The 17217-nt window shown below is 37.9% G+C and overlaps 1 protein-coding gene across 2 annotated transcripts in view; it reads right to left on the bottom strand.

Annotated features, from left to right (window-relative positions):
* SIPA1L2 (signal induced proliferation associated 1 like 2) overlaps positions 1 to 17217 on the bottom strand; it is a 126774-nt gene that overhangs the window by 21471 nt on the left and 88086 nt on the right. For both annotated transcript variants that reach the window (XM_044673060.1, XM_044673061.1), the window contains exons 13-16: positions 16111 to 16499; positions 8673 to 8897; positions 5549 to 5702; positions 1353 to 1572 (exon numbers count right to left, since the gene is read on the bottom strand). In XM_044673060.1, coding sequence (XP_044528995.1) covers positions 1353 to 1572; positions 5549 to 5702; positions 8673 to 8897; positions 16111 to 16499 — 988 coding nt within the window. The remainder of the gene's footprint in view (positions 1 to 1352; positions 1573 to 5548; positions 5703 to 8672; positions 8898 to 16110; positions 16500 to 17217) is intronic.

Below are 17217 nucleotides of genomic sequence, written 5' to 3'. Positions count from 1 at the left end.
TTTATCAAAACATCCTAAAAACCAGGGATCACAACCGTGATGATGAACTTTGCTTAAGATTCCACACCTCTGTAAAACAGAAACAGTTTTACCTAGGAAATAGGTGGCAAAACTGAATACCAAAATAATATGGAAAAAATTCAGAAATTTGCTTATTGGAACTGGTCCAACTCTTTAGAATCAAATAATTTTAGAGCAGAAAATAATCTTAGAAATAACCTCGTCCATCTCCATCATTTTTCAGATGAGGAAATGAAAGCAATAGATGTTGAAGAACTTGCTCAAGGTCATAGAGAGGTAGAGCTCACCTTTCTCAATGATTATTTTTCATGCTACATTTCACCTTGGAGGATAATCAAAAGGATGATTATAGGACTACCTTTTTCCTTTTTTCTTCCCTATTTGCATAATAATGTTAGATATTTTTTTCTTTACACTTATAAAAGTTAAAGTCTGATATAGAATTCATCCCAAAGTTCCAATGGAGACTGATCTTGACTTTTTCCTGTATTTTTAGTGTTTCAATGAGCTCATCTATGAACAATATACACACTACCACTTACTTTGTCAATAATGTCTCCTTTGAATATTTTTCATGTTTTCAAAGTAAGAGTCGTAATTCCCATTCCACAGCATTTTGAGACTTACAAGGCATTTTCCTTTACTACAAGTTTGTCTGATAGATGGCACAAATTTCATCATTTCCATTTTAGAGACAAGGAAAGTATTGGCTTGGGAAAATGAAAAAGCTTGTCCAAGGCTAGTAAGTGGAATTTGGTTCCAGGTCTCCTGACATAAGTCCAGTGCTCTTTTTACCATACTACATTGTCTTTCTATTAAAAGACCATTTGGGTGAGAAGGAAGGAATTTTGAACTAAAAATTAAAATTAAAAACAAAATTAAAAGTAAAAATTCATTTAATTTTAAAAACTCATAGGATTTGGAGATAGCATGTAGGAGAAAACATGTTACAACATGAAGAACACTGTTTTTGGAATCAGAGGAGATGGAATCAAATTCCACCTTTGACACCACCTACGTGAACTTGGCCAAGACTTTTAATGTACCCCCTCCCCAAGGCTGTAAAGTGAGAATCTATGATCCTATTCCAAGTCCTCTCATTTCGCAGATAAGAAAATTTCAATCCAGAGAAAGGGAAAAGGATTTTTTTCTTTTAAAGACCACGCAGCTAGGAGGCTGCAGACCATGGATTCAGACTCAGGTCTAATCAGATGAAACATATAATACAGCATTAACAGAAAAAACTACTCAAATAAGAAGATGATTTCAGAAGTTGTGAGACACCAGCAAAATCAGAAATGTGGTCAGAAATAAATCTCGACGCCACTTACTTCTTAGGCTTCCCATGCCTGCTGCCGGGTTGGTCCGAGGAGGGAGAGTGCTATGGTAGGGTGGGGTGGTGCTGAACAAAATGTCATTGGGCAGGGCTTGGTCGAGGATGGAACTCCGTGAGCTGCCATAGGAAGATCCTCTCCGGTTACTACATATACTTTCATCAGAAAGTGTGCGGTATAGGGACCGCCTCGGAGACAGGTTCCCATAAAATGAAAACTATATATTCAAACAGAAGGAAGAGGGAAAGATGGATTAGTAAAATGAAGGCACGGGGTGAACTCTGACGCAATGGGCTGATGCAGCATCATGAAAACTTTCCTTGAGCGCCTTCCCTGGGAAGACACAAAAATTCTAGTTTAGAAATGCTGGAGGAAACCCACTGACTCTTCCAGCCAAATCCCCTGGTGTTTCAGAGCAGTTATTAGATTTTTAATGCTTCCTCCTCTGACATTCTACAAAATATGATCGTGAATTAATTAGACACTACACACAGTTTTATTAATTCTGAAATGCTAAATGGAGCCTCCACAACTCAATGATGATGATGGCTCCGAGAAATAGAGAAGGTTACCATTTTCAGGCAACATTTACTCACACGCACACATTAAGCTGCTGGATTTTAATTTGAAATGACTACATTTTTGATACCAGGCAATTTCGGCACTGATGAACTGCATGTGAGGTTCAATCTAATCCACATGACAATAAAACTAATTTCAAATATCACACATAGCCTTGTAGGACACCCAAATAAATCTAATGACATTTTTAAAGTTTAGTGAAAAAAAGGAATTGTATCAAATTGTTCCAACTGGATTAAAGATAACTTTTAGGGAAAACAATTGTTAGAAGAATGTTCATTAAAAGACTTGATTCTGAAGAGGCATGTATGTATGTGTGTGTGTGCATGCACACACTCATGCGCGTGTGCACACACGCACACAACCACCTTCAAACAAAAAACCCAAATTGCCAATGTATTCCTTTACATCCTGAGGCATATCCCGTTGGATAAACAAGTACACTCGTCTGGCTGTCCTTAAACATTGTTTACATCAAATAAGTACAGAAACGGCCATTTAAGTTTGTGAATGCAGCAGAAGGGCTAAAAATATCCCTATTCTTTGTGTTCCTTTCATTCTGTCAACTCTTCCTAACTGATGAATGCTTACATAAATCATGTGCATGGTCTACAAAGTTAAACATACACCAGGAAAGGCAAATGTGGTTTTTAAAGAAGACTCTTGACAAGAAAAGGATATGCTTTCAGAATTATTTTTGCAGTAGCCTGCCTTCATATCTGAGCTCATACTGCTCAGTTCTCTGAATGATATTATTTATATAATATTTATACACACACACACACACACACATATATATATAAATTTACATATGCATATAGTGTTATGTACATATATAGGGTCCCAAAACTCTTAGTACATTTTAAGCTTCAATAAGTTCACATGTGTTACATATATGTTAAGAACAAGAGATCACGAGAATCAAGTTAGTCCATTCTTTAGCACATAGGCAGGGGAGAACAAAGGGGCTTTGAGGTAGGATCTTATTAGTGTTATTCCAAGGACATAATTCAGTTAATTTGAGTACTATTCTATTTTAGGAAAGACAGGGTTTGTGGCTGCTTATGCTTTTACCCTTGAATCACAATCAATAATAAATGGAAATAGGGGGCAGCTGGGTATCTCAGTGGATTGAGAGCCATGCCTAGAGACAGGAGGTCCTAGGTTCAAGTCTGGCCTCAAGACACTTCCCAGTTATGTGACCCTGGGCAAGTCACTTGACCCCCATTGTCTAGCCCTTACCACTCTTCTGCCTTGGAACCAATACACAGTATTGACTCCAAGATGGAAGGTAAGGGTTAAAAAAAATAAATGGAAATACATGAACATTTTCTTTTATGATAAGGGACAATATGGTACTCTGAGAAGAACATTCTCCTTGAAGCCTGGAGCTAGGCTCCCAGCTCCCTTATGTAGCTATTTAAGGGCCTCAGGGAACACATTTAACCTCTCTGGGCCTTGCCTTGCTCATTTGTAAATTGAGGGTCTAAATAAAGGTTCCAGGATCAAGAATGGGAAGACACCTCAGAGGCTTTCTAGCCTAAACCCCTCCTCTTTGTTTTATACATGAGTATATTGAGGTCCAGAAAGGATGCGTGGCCAGGATTTAGTATTGGAGGCAGGATTCGAACCCATGTTTTCTGACTCCAGAGCCATTGTACTATGACTCCCCCTCCCCTTTGATTTCTAAAGTCTCTCCTCTTTAATATGCTCACAAGCTTCCATTTCCATAACAAACCATCATGAATTTAGAGCTGGGAAGAATTCTAAGTCTGTCTCCCACCCAGCCCTCTCTGCATTTGGGCAGGCAAAGTCTGACATCTGACAGAAAAAAAGACAATGGAGGCCAAACAAGGTTAAGTGATTTGTCCAATCTCACCCTGCTACAAAGTAACAGGGCTTCCATTTTCTTAACCTTCCAGTTTTAAATCTAATAGACCTGTCAGGGAAGCAGTTAATCTATTGACATTATTCTGTCTTTGTAATGATTATATTTACTTGTCTATTTCTTCCCCCTCCCTTGCTACACCATTCTCCACTCTGAAAGGGGCATCAGATAGACACCTTCTCTGGCAAAAGCTTCCCCTCCCTCCCAATCTCTGTGCCTTCATAAAAAGAATCACCGCTCCCCGCACGATGGCTTCTAAATGACACATGCTCTCTCTCCCTCAGAGTAACTAGCAGTTACAGAGGTAACTGACCAGACTCTGGGTGGGGAGGGAGAAGGAACCAATCAGGGACAGTCATGACAGTTTCAGCCTCCCTCCTCTGTGCCCTGAGCTGACAAGGAGTGCATCCAAGGAGGGAGAGGTGACCTGGGGCTACAGCAGGACCTGCCCCCTTCCTTCCAGCTCAGAGACAAAGGCTTTTTTTTTTAAACTGTACAGCTGAAATATGGAAAGGCAATCCTCAAAGTAGACATCAACGTTTAATCACTTCCAAATCCTTTTTCTTCTGGGTCTTATCACCACCACCACCATCGCTCATATTGATAATAGCACCTAGTACATGCCAGAGCTTCATAAAGATGATCTCATCTGTTCTTCACGACAACTCTGAGAGGAGGGTGCTGTGGTGATGCTCATTTTACGGATGAGGAAGATGAGGGAAAGAAAAGTTGAGCAACTTGCCTAGGGTCACACAGCTGGCCAGAAGCAGAGGGAAAAATCTGAACTCAGGTCTTCAAGGCTCCAAGAACTAGTGGTCTACCCACTGAACTACCTTGCTACCCCATGATTAGAGCAGTGGCTTTGTTTATATAAATCGTGAAGCTTGGCCTCAAATCAAGAGATGCTCCAAACATCCAGTAGAATGTGGAAGTGTGAAAATGAAAAGAATCACTTCTGTTTGGCTTTTATATGGCCTGTTTAAAAAAAAAAAAAAGCATCATGGGGGACAATGAGGTAGTGAAGAGGATTGAGAGCCAGGCCTGGAAATGGGAGGTCCTGGGTTCAAATCTGGCCTCAGACACTTCCTAATTGTGGGACCCTGGTCAAGCAACTCAATCCCAATTGCTTAGCCTTTACGGCTCTTCTGCCTTAGAACCAATACTCTGCAACAATTCTAAGACAGAAGGTAAGAATTATGAAAAAAACAACAACAAAAAACCATCATGGCAATTAATTTTAAAGAAAACAACATGTTTGAACTAAAGTTGGCTCATGTTCATTCTTTGCACTAATACACAAGGCTCCAAGATCAATATTGAATAGAAGATGGGCAGGTTTTTATTATCATTTGGGGTGAAACCTTCATTCTCACCATCACAATTATTGAAGTTCTTCAAACTGGCTTAAATCCATATTGAGCCTAGACTCACATAATTGAATCCTCATTTATTTTAGATTTTGCTCTCAGGGAAGGGGTCAAATCTATGAATGACAAAAGATTCACTTTTTTTTTTAAACTTCCCTCATGAGTTCTTTCACTTTCATGCTTTAGTGTTTCTTGTTGCCATTTCTTACCATCTCTTCTTTATGCTTCCTTCCTTTAAATGAATTTAATTTATATGAAATAGAGGATTCTATGGGGTTCCTGTTCAGGGATAACAGTGGACTACTTCTGAATAACTATCTGTTGTAGGGACCCCAAATCCTGTTAGGTTGACTAACCTTTCTTCGTCCTTCCTCTACCAAAGGGCTGCTGGGAAGCATCAACTTCAAAAAGTCTTCTTTGGACAGGACATGTTGGGTTTCAGAAACTGCATCCTCCACCACAGTCTGATGTTGATTTGATGTGGACATGGCTTCCATATCACTATACATTCTGCTAGAACAGATCAGAATAGAAGAGAGAGGATCAGAGAGGCTACCAGCAAACTGTTTGTGATATTATAGATGAAAATGCGTAATTCTCCTTCGAAAACACACACACGTACACATATGTGCATTTCTCTATTATTAAGTCAGTTCAGCTTTGCTCCCCCTTCACTCTAAATCCCCAAGTCATTTTACATTTATGAACTAAGTTCAATTGCAAGATAAGATTTTTGAATAATTCAGGAACAAATCGGATTCCCAGAGCACAATATATGGAAACAAGCTGCCGCTTCTTCCAATGAAGCCTGCATTTCCTTTTTTTTTTTCTCCTAGTTTGGATTTGGAAACAGAGTTTCAATAATTCATTAGTGATCTGCCAATGTTTTTAAATCAATCAGTGTGCTTTTCAAAAACTTGGGGATGGAGGGTGGTCAGACATCTGGACCCCACATCCCAATTCTATGGTGTCCAGAGGAGATGCCTGAGGTTCAGGAGTAACTATTTCTGGCATGTGCCAAGCATGTTTAATTATCAGCAATTTCACAAAGCTGTTTGGATAAATAAAACATCTGTCTCCCTTAATTATCAGAATATAAAAATGTATTTATGGTCAACAAAAGACTGTCAAACTGAATTACTGTCTTTCAGCTCTCTTCCAGGAGGGAAGCAAAAGAGGGATCCTTACAAGATTTACTTTGGAAACGCAATTTGAGCAACTGTGGATCCCTGAAGATGCAGAGAATAAATTGGAGTCCAATTACTCCCTGCCAAATGTGGAGCAATCAGTGTCTGTAGCCTCAGCAGAAGCAGCGGCCTTCACTATTGAACTGAACTCTAGGAATTATTCTGTGAGGTGGCAGCTAAGTCTTCCAGCAAATGAGCCGTTTAGGGCTCTTGTCATTGGCAGCTTGAAGACATTCTGGTTCAAAGTGAGGCTTGTGTTGCAACAAGCTAAGGAAAAGCTTCCTGAGAAAATGCTTAAATTGGAAACTTTCACTTACAAACAAACACAAAACTAGAAACAATTCCCCTGAAAGGAAAAAAAAATCTATTACTTTGTTCATAAACTGGTACAAATTTCCATGCACTTTCAGTATTTCAAGAACTAACATGTGAAAAACAACGAAGAGGGGATGAGGGAAGGCTGGAAAACTTTGAAAATGATGAAAACCCAATGTTTTTGATGTATTTGTTGGTGAGTTTGCATGGAGTTAAGGGGACTTGTACAAAAAAAATGGTCTCCTTCAGAGAATGGTGATGAAAACCATGAGGGATATTCTAGTATTTTTACAAATAGGAGCTCTGGTAAGATCAGTTTCTATTATCTGGATCAGAACTACATTCTAGGCTCTGCTACCAGCTTTTTCAAAAGACTGTCCATGGGAGGGGGACTGATTTAAAATAGCAAACCTTATTCATGTGCATAGGCAGCTAGGTAGAACAGTGGATAGAACTACTAGCCTGCAGTTAGGAAGATCTGGGTTAAAATCTGACCTCAGACAACTAGCTGTATGACCCTGAGCAAGTCACTTAACTTGTCTGCCTCAGTTTCCTTGCCCGTAAAAATGAGAATAATAGTAGCACCTATCTCCCAGGGTTGCTGTAAGGAAAATAAGCATAGTAATAACATATTTAGCACTTTTGTGCTAAGCACTTTATTGCTTTACAATTATTATTTTATTTGATCCTCACAACAACTCTGGGAAGTTGGTGCTATTATTATACCCATTTTCCAGATGAGAAAACTAAAGCAAATGGGTTCAGTAAGATAATATTTGTAAAATGCTTTGTGAACCTTAAAGTGCTATGAAAATGCTAGCATCCGTCATTTTTTACTGTTGTCATTATTATTGTGGAAGATTTTTAATTAGTTGATTCAGTTGTGGTTCCAAAATTTTAACTCATTTTTTTTGTGTGCCAGTTTCCCCTTATGTGTACATGACATTGAGGGACAGCAGTAATTCCACCTTGCTAATGTCACCTTCAATGCTTCCAAAGACCTATGATCCCCTCAATCATAGAATTTTCTAGGGTAATGGAAAGTTAAAGGATTTGTCTAGTATGCAGCAAAGGTGGGACTTTCTTGCTGACGTTGAGGCCAGCTCTCTAACCACCACACCACATTGTCTATAATGAGATGAGAGCAAAAATACCCTTTAGTCATTTACCTAGGAAATGATTTTACAAAAAAGGAAAACTTTTTAAAAAAGATATCTTTTCTTTGATAAAACTCCAGAAATTCTATAAAGGCATCTTGAATATTCATCCAAGAACAAGTGTACACTTGAAAGCATTAGTATCTGAAGCTGTCCATAAATGTCTTTTTTAGGCCAGAATCTTTAAAACCAACTAAATTGCTGTGGTTACCCTTCTTTTGAAAAAACTGAAATATGTAAGAATTTCCCACTTTTTCATGAGTTCAGAAATACAATAATCACAATTATCATAAATGATAGCTTGTTAGAGGCTCGATAAACAAATTTTTTTCCTTTTATAAATAAATAAATATAAAACTACCCCACCCTACAGTCTAGGAAACCATAGCAATGTTAAGTTTAGGTTAAACAAATAAACAGACTTTTTTGTTGTAGTTTAAAGATCACTTAACTCCATCACAAATTCCAAGGGTACCTTCTCTATCCTTGAATTTGTGGCATTTCCCAAAGATTTAAACTTAAAGAATGCTTTACTAAAGGTATTTCTATTTTTAAATAATAACTTTGGCCTTGAGAAAGGGAAAAACAAAATAAAACTAAATTCTTTTAGTTCTTTATGCCAGAACTGGAAAAAGAGATACAAGTTTTGAAGAAAAATATATAAGTTAAAACTGAAGCAATTTTTGAGGGGAAAAAAAGTGTTAGAGAGATCATTACTTTAAGGAAGGATGTACTCCTTTGGAAGAAAAGTTCATTTTTCCCGATTCTCTCTTTCCTTGCTCTTTTGCCAAGACAGAAAGAAAAGAAGTTGCTCTACTTACCCCTGACAATCATTTACTTCAGACTCTTCGGGTGTCGGGCTGCCTTCTGATTTCTTCCAACCAATAACATATTTGCTGACTGCTCCTTGCCTGTGGTAGGATTTGGATACTGACCCAGTAACCTGCTGGCCACTATTGTGTGATACTATGTAGACTTTAGAGGTGTCCAAAGAGCCACTATTTTTAGAACAGTGTGCTGAAGGGCTTCCTGAATGGTGTGAACCACTGTAGAAGGGGGGGAGAAGAAACAAAAGCCACGTTACAGCAATCTCCCCAACAGCTCCGGGACATTGCCAATCACAGCCATAATTGTTAGGCTTTCTCCTCTCCCAGAGCAAGATGGGGGAAAGGGACAAGTGTGTGGTGTAATTGCTTACACATGCAAACTGTTATGGTCTCCACATTTTGCACACAACTCTTGGACACATGTGCAAAAAGAAAAAAAAAGCTTTAAAAAGCGGGCCTCAGGGGAACCTGCAAGCCAGCATGGCACGACTTGGGTTAAGAACAGAGATCACATCACACCGAGGGGCTTTAGGTGAATCACAGAGATGATGAGACCCCACCACCTACCAATATTGTTTCTTGTTCATCTTTCTTTTTCTTTTATTGTTTTTTTCATCTTTCTTTTTAGAAAAGGTCCAATGATCTCGATAAGCACGAAATGGATTTAAGTGAGGGAGAGTGGCACAAGGTCATCAACCTCACTCTCTCTTCCAGAGTCCAGGGGCAAGATAAAAATCGGGGCAACTGAAGATGGTCCAGAATACAACGGATGATGCTGGCAACTTCAATGTCTGACCAAAGTTTAAGTGTTCTAACCAATACTTGTTAATTTAAGGAGTAAGAGATCCTGATATCTTGGATCCTCCACTTGGCATGGGACATTATACACCAAAATTACAGAAGTATTTTAGGCAAACCATAAGCAGGAATATTCCTTTGCTCCCTTACATCCTTGTGACTACTAACCCAAAACATCTGATAACTCCAATAAGACCCTGAGAGGAATATTCTCCTTGGATTGTCCTTTACATTTGAGATAGGCAGAGAGATGCACCTCCAGGCTATGCCTTGATACCATTGGGTTGTATCTAAGACATCTAACTGTCCCCTAAACTATGAGGGTCACCCCCTTTGTCTTCAGGCAAACCTTCTCCCCACCTTGTGCCTGAGTGCATACCCTTCTCTAAGTCATATAATCATTTGTTGTAAAGAGTATAAAGACCCCAAATTAATGTCCTCTGGGAAGCAGTTTCCCATGTATGCTGTCCTCCTGGCCAGATTCAACATTACCTTCTAAATTAATAAATTTCTCTTTTTATTTTTAAGCTAAGTTTCAGAGTCTTACAAAGGGTACCCCTTCCCAAACCCAGGGGGTTCACCTCTAGCCCCCCACAACACACTCACTCAGAGGCTCTCTAACATAACGTTTAAAGGTCTTTTATTGCCATTCTTTTCATCTAACAGCTCAAATTTATTTAGAGATTTAAGGTTTGCAAAGCTCTTTATGTACGTTCCCATTTGAAGTACAAAGCGAGAGCCATGTCATGCCATTAACCTAACTCCTAAGAATTACTGCACAGAAATTAATGAATAGATTCAGAAAACAACTTATGCCATTTTACAAACACAAAACCACTCTGTAAATGCTTTTTAAAATATCACTTCTAATACAAGGGGTTCCTAGTTCTGGTGCATTTCACATTCATAAAACATGATCTATGGAAAGCTATACTTACAATGTAGATAAATTAGAAAGTGATTATTCACAGTACAGAGCTGTTGCTTTACAAAGGGATTTATTATGGAGTCCCCCTAAATAGCAAGGTTCCCCTAATGCATTGAAAATATGATTTGGTTTAGGAAATCAGAGCTTTAAGGATTAGACTTATACTATTAGTAGTCTGTATTTAGATACTGTTCTTTGGTTTACTAAATTGATTTGCACACTTTTCAGAGCATATCTACAGCACGAGAACATTCAGTTAGAAACATGTCATCCTCAGCTTTAGGGAGATAAGGAGAAACAGCTTGGCCATAGTCTGATGGGGGTCCACAAGTCTGAGGAGTTTGGAGAGAGGGTGGGTAGAATCTCAGGGTTCGGAAGTACTAGAAGGAAAATCACCTTCAGTGGGACAGGGAGGCTTTCAAGAATAAGATTTTGGCAACAAAATCTTCACCAGAATAAATTGTGGTTAGCAGGCTTTATAAAGGTATCTAAGGAAACTGAAAGGGATGAACAGGGAACTCAGATTTTAAAATGGCAAATACTCTAAAATGAAATAAGGGCGAATAGCTAAGGACAAATGCAAAAAAAAAAAGAGAGAAAATTCTGTAAGAAAATTATGAGGAAGACAAAAACCTAGAGGAGCTGAAGTTTGAAATAAAGGGGAAATACAATAGAAGGGGCTTTTCTCAGGGAGAGTGGGTATGTGTGAAAGAGGTGCTTGATTCAGAATGATAATATAATAATAGATAGAAAAAAAGGAAGGTGAAACTATTCAACTCCTATTTTTTCCATTTGTTAATTCTATCAAGGAGAATGATCTTTATACAATAGGAAGGCGAGAATGGAAGTGTTTAACAGGGAGGTGAAATTCTAGGCAGTAAGTATGAGCACCTAGCTGCTTTCAATGAATTTAAATACTGGGCCAAAACAGGCTACATCCCCAAGGTCTTGAAAGAACTTGGAGAAGAGAATAAGAAACTTCTATTCTAATTCCAGTCCCCTCTATAGGATCTATTTTAGGCCTATGAAATATATTCAGGCTTCCTTTTTGGACCTTTTCCTCCTAAAACATGCCTAAAATTGGGGCATTGTCATTTTTTTGGTTCTTCTCTCTCCCACACCCCTCCCCCCACTTTTCTCATCAGGACTATTGTCTCTTAGAATGAGCAGCTTTGGCATCTTTAAGAGAAGCTTTGACATCTATAAAACCACAAAGAAAAGTTGGGAAAAGGATAATGTATGCAAGGGAGAGGGGGACAGTACAGAGAGACTGGCAATAGAAACAGGAAGGACTGGGATGTTTCATTGTACAAAGATATCTCTGATGCCAAAAGTTAGTTTTAACTGGTTTGGACCTTAAAACTTTTGGCAGAATCAATAGACTAAGGATCTGGCCTCCATCCCTCTTGGGTTCAGAAACAACCTGTAATAGCCTTTTTTTCATGTTTCTGTCCAGGAAGGAAGAAAAGGTTCTCTCCCCTCCTAGAGACAGAATAGGGTCAAGTCTCCTGTGCTTCAGCAGCATATGCGATACCTGCCCAGTCTAATGGAAATTATTTATATAAGAAAAATCGGCAGCCCCTTAGATTTCCAAAGGTAGTTTACCAATACAATAAAGAAGTCGTATTACTACCTAGATAATTTGCTTCCTTCTATTGCATACTTTAGGGGGCAGGTAGTTACTACTTTTAAGGCAGTAAGTTTGTGACTAAATGTTAGAAATAATCAATTATGATTTTTACAATAATTAAACACAAACATAAAACAGAAGTTTCGAGTTTTACTTACTTTATTTTCTTTAGGTTTTTTAAATTTTTCATCTTATCACAACTTTTCCCCATTGAAGTCCCGTTTCTATGCCTCATAGAAGCATGGAAGTGAGCCTGGATTCTCTACTCAATTAACAAATATTTATAATTATTACATGCCAGGTGCTGTGGGTTACAAATACAAAAATGATATAGTTCTTGCCCTCAAGGAGCATATATGTTAAGGAAAATAACTTTTAGATACAAGTATACATAAAACTTATATAGTATACATAGTATACAGCTGTACATAAAATATGTTCAAAACAGATACATGGAAATTTTGGAATACTTAGCAGCTAGAAAGATAAAAAAAAATAGACCTGGAACTGAGCTTTGAAGGAAGAACAGAGAAGGATGTATGCTAGCAATGACAAATCTTGAGTAAGTACTTATTCTGAGCTGAAAAAGCTTATAGGATGGGCCCAATGATTAGCTTTATGTCTATAAGAACCCATCAGCACAAGAATGTCTATGAAGTAAGAAATCTAAGAGGCCACACCAATTACTGATAGCTGAGACTATCATCAAGATTGAGGAAGGATTCTAATCTGTGTCAACAATGGGGAACAACCAAACTGACAACATTTTAGGACCCTCAAAGTTGCCCCTTCTCCACCCAGTACATACTTAATGTGCACACTTTCCTTATGTTTATACGTCTTTCTTAATTAAATAAAAAAAAATAAGAACATAAATCTGGCACACAGAAAATATATATATTTTTGCCCCACCCCCCCTTCTCATCTGGGTTCTACAGAATTTTCTGAAAGTTTATAGAACCAAAATAGCATTAGATAGGTCCCATGTGTTTGAATAATTTGAGTATATTTTCCTTTTCTACTGGTTTAAATCAAAACAAGTTATCTTAAACCTTAGGGATTTTTTCCATGTTTCTGTACAGGAAGAAAGAAAAGGTATAGAAAATTGTATTATGGAATTTAATGACCAAATCCCATATTACAATACAGGGCAGCTCTGATTCTGGTACTAGCTGTTCTGAACTTCCTTGAAACTTTAAGTTTGGGCAACTTTGAAAGCAAAAACCTCCAGTATTAAGTTGGAAACAGAGTTCAAAGTAATCATCGACTGTGAATTATGAGTAAAAGGCAGCCAAATTGCAAAAGATTCAACTTGCACAACAGAGTTCACTATCTACAACAGATGTGCACACATGCAATTTAAAAGGGGTGGAAGGAAAACAAAACCAATCAGAAATTCAATCTAGCACTTGTATTTGCTTGCCAGCAGTATGACCCATGCTAATTTAAATAAGAGTTAAGGTATGCAAAAAAGTCTGCTTCACTTGTGCATAAATATCTGTAGCCTGTATTCATACAGAGATGTGTGCATCTTGCAAGCAAAGATGACCAGCAAAGCAATATCTGATGACAATATAAAATTCTATTTGTCATGCCAACTACGTTAGCCTAACAAGGTATTAGAGGCAGGTGGTTTTCCCAACCATTGTGTGCTGCATAAGACATTACTATGGGAACAAGATGCCAAGGTAGTTTAGGTGTTATAGTCAACTCTCAACTGTCCATGAAAATGAATAGGGATAATTTGGACAAAGTATATATAATGATCTCATTAATTTATAGAGATTGAATTATAATCCTTATACACATGGTTCCCAGATCTATATATCTATCTCTAGTCCCATGTCTGGTGCTATGCATCACCAAATGCCTCTTGGATATCTCAAGATAACATATTCCCAAAAGAACTACTCTTCCTCTTCTTTAACCCTCCCCTTCCTTCCCAACCTTCTTAGTACTGTCAATTGCCTCACCACTTTCCCAATCACCCAGGCTAACAACCTTGGTGCCATTTTTGATTCCTTATACTCAACTCACACTAAATATCCAATCCATGATTAAATCTTGTCATTTTTACCTGCCCAAGACATCTCTTCCCATTATTTCTAGGATGAAATAGAAACTCCTTTATTTAGTGCTTAAAAGCTTATCATACCCTAACCCTGCCTTTCCAAACCAACAAAGCCAGCTTCTCTTAAGTTTTTTAAGCAGGACAATCCATTTCTGGTCCCTGAGCTTTTGCCTTTGTTGCTATTTCCACAATTTAGCACAGTGCTTATTATGGAGAAAGCATTTAAACACTGACTGATTAAAACAAATTATAAACATACCATAACATAAATAATACTGATGAAACCACTTTCAGCATTTTCCCCCTTGATCAAGGAAGGCAAGTTCAGTTCATTTTCACATTAAACATGAGAATACAGATGCCAACCATTTTAATATTTTATTTCATTAGCTGGCATGTTTTCTTCATGCTATAAACACAGGTTATTTTATTTCATTAATGAAATGGTATTTTGCCATGAAACATCACTGGGGAAGACCACTAGTCTGTTTGTAGAGCTTTTGTTCTTGTTCCCATTCTTTCACTAAATTGCTGTGTGACTGAATAAACTCACCACCTAACTGGGACTCCCTTGCCTTAACTATTTAAAGAGGTATCTGGCCTGGGTCCCTCTTAGCTCTCACATTCTGTCTTCATGGGAAGTGGGAGGCAGAGGAACCTCTACATATGTAAGGTGGGTCCAAGATACAGGCAGTGAGGTGGTTAGTTACAAATGCGATCTGAAGGGAACCAAATGTTCCTTCTACCTTGGAATATAATATCCTATATAGCTGCTCAAAATTTCCACCATAAAAGTCAATACTTTGGGTTAAAAGCTTTGTGTCTCTAAAAAGTTACTATTCAGGTGTATCTATGGTACCTAGGAGTGAGCCACTAATCCACCATTGCCTATTACTACATTAATTCCTTAGATCAACTGGCTGTCTTCTGAAAAACAGAAAGACTCTTGGGGGTGGGGTGGGAAGTCAGATACATTTAAATTGCAATTGAGAGAGGAAAATCAAGGGTATAGGGTGCTTGTAGGGAGGAAAATGGGCTACTATCCAGGAGAATAGTATATAATATATAATAGAATAGTAGGGAGTTATGAAGGTTAACTTTCCTTGCTTCATATTTTTCTCAGTAGGGTCAGCCTTTCAAATGAATGTTTTTGATCTAGTCTTTAAATTAGATTGGAGAAAGAGATAAAAAAATTCTCATTTTTAAGTTACTATCAAGATTCTCTAATTTCATATTTTTGGCATACATATGTAAAGTCTGACTCAAAATTGCTTATAAGCATGTTACATATTACTTTTTTAGGACACATCTTTAAAATTAACTTCAACCTTGAGTAAAATTTTTCAACTAATGGTCCATTCATTCACATTTCCATTCAATTAAAAAACAAAGGACCTTAGACTTTCCCTCCCTATAAAATGTGAGTCAGTGACATACAATTAGAGGATTTATGAACCCCCTATTCATATATCTCCCTAACCCATCTCTGCCAGTCAATCTTCACTCTCATTTTGAAGAGGAAGAGGAAGAAGATAATATAGGATCAAAGTTTATCCCTTTCTAGCAACTTATAGACACTAAATTGGAGAAGAGAAGAATAAATATATCTCAGGAAGACTTCTTGAACCCCTCTTAATTCCAGAGCTTTCCCCTTCCACATTACTTCCTACTTAACCTCTATATGGCTTTGTATATCTGTTTAAAGGCCGTCTTCCTCATTAGACTGTAAGCTCTTTGAGCTTATGTTCCTAGCACTGAGTGCCATTCTTAGCACATAGCAGGCACTTAATAAACATTTATTGATCTAGCAATCAATCACTCTAAATATGAGCACGCATACAATAGAAGTACACATATATGTGATGGCATGCAGACATCTGTCTGTCAATTTATCTATTTAGTTATCTATCTATCTATCTATCTATCTATCTATCTATCTATCTATCTATCTATCTATCTATGTTTTCTATTTATGCTTTCTTCCCATGGGCAGAGAACGACATACCTGGAATGAGAAGATATTTCACTGAGGTCTCCCATGCTGCCCTCGGCGGTGTTGCTGACGGAGATGGCAGAAGGATAGCTATGAACAGCATAGAGCTTGGGCTGCTCCTCCTCAGGACCAGGCACTTCTGCGGAGTCAGCCCACTGCTCTGCCCGACTATGCATCATGGACCTGCTGCCTGTCAGATGCAGGGGGCCCATCATGGATGTGGACATGCAGGGGGTCGTATCGATGCCACTGTCGGTAGAGGCTCCTTTAATATAGGTTAATCCCAGCAATTCAGGGTCCATCAGGTCTCCAGAACCAAAATGCTTGTCATCACTGTTGCTGGATGTGTTACTTGAGAGGGTGTTACTGCTAGAATGACTGGAACAATTTTTGTCTCCAATCTTAAAAGAGGGAAAAGAGAAAGCATTTTTAACCTTTTTATTCCATTATATAAATTATGTTTGTAGACTATTTTTATTCTAAATACCTATTAATAATTGATTATTTTATAATATAAATATAATTAAGATATAAATATAAATATTTTATATATCTGGAGAATATTTGGATTTATATGATATAATAACATTATATAAAATATAATACACATTCTATAAATCCAATTACTACCCAAATAATCAAACCCTGCTCAACTCCCACTGACAAGACTTAAAAAACAACAACTTTGGGTAAAGAGCATCAGATATCAGGTAATCAATCAATAAGGAATAGTCAGGTGGCTCAGGGGATGGAGAGCCAGGCCTAGAGATGGGAGGTCTTAGGTTCACACAATGTAAGTCACTTCACCTTGCCAGCCTAGCCCTTATGACTCTTCTGCTTTGGAACCAATATTTAGTATTGATTCTAAGATGGAAGATCAGAGACAAAAAGCTAACCTTTTATTAAGCACCTACAATGTGCTAGGGACTGTGATAAATAAATGGTGGTGTTTTAATACAGCCAACAGGTTGCAAAAATAAAAATCATAAAACAGTGAACAAGCTTATTTCAAAAAAGAATATGCCCTCTCAAAGTCCTCCCAATTTCCTCCACTTTAGACTGTCACAAAATAAATGTTTCCTCTTTTGCGGGCAGAGGATAGTCGTCTGAGCACAAAGC

This window comes from Gracilinanus agilis, chromosome 4, assembly GCF_016433145.1.
Source record: "Gracilinanus agilis isolate LMUSP501 chromosome 4, AgileGrace, whole genome shotgun sequence".
NCBI lineage: Eukaryota > Metazoa > Chordata > Mammalia > Didelphimorphia > Didelphidae > Gracilinanus > Gracilinanus agilis.
The sequence above is the reverse complement of the archived record's forward strand: the minus strand, read 5'-3'. Positions and strand labels throughout refer to the sequence as shown.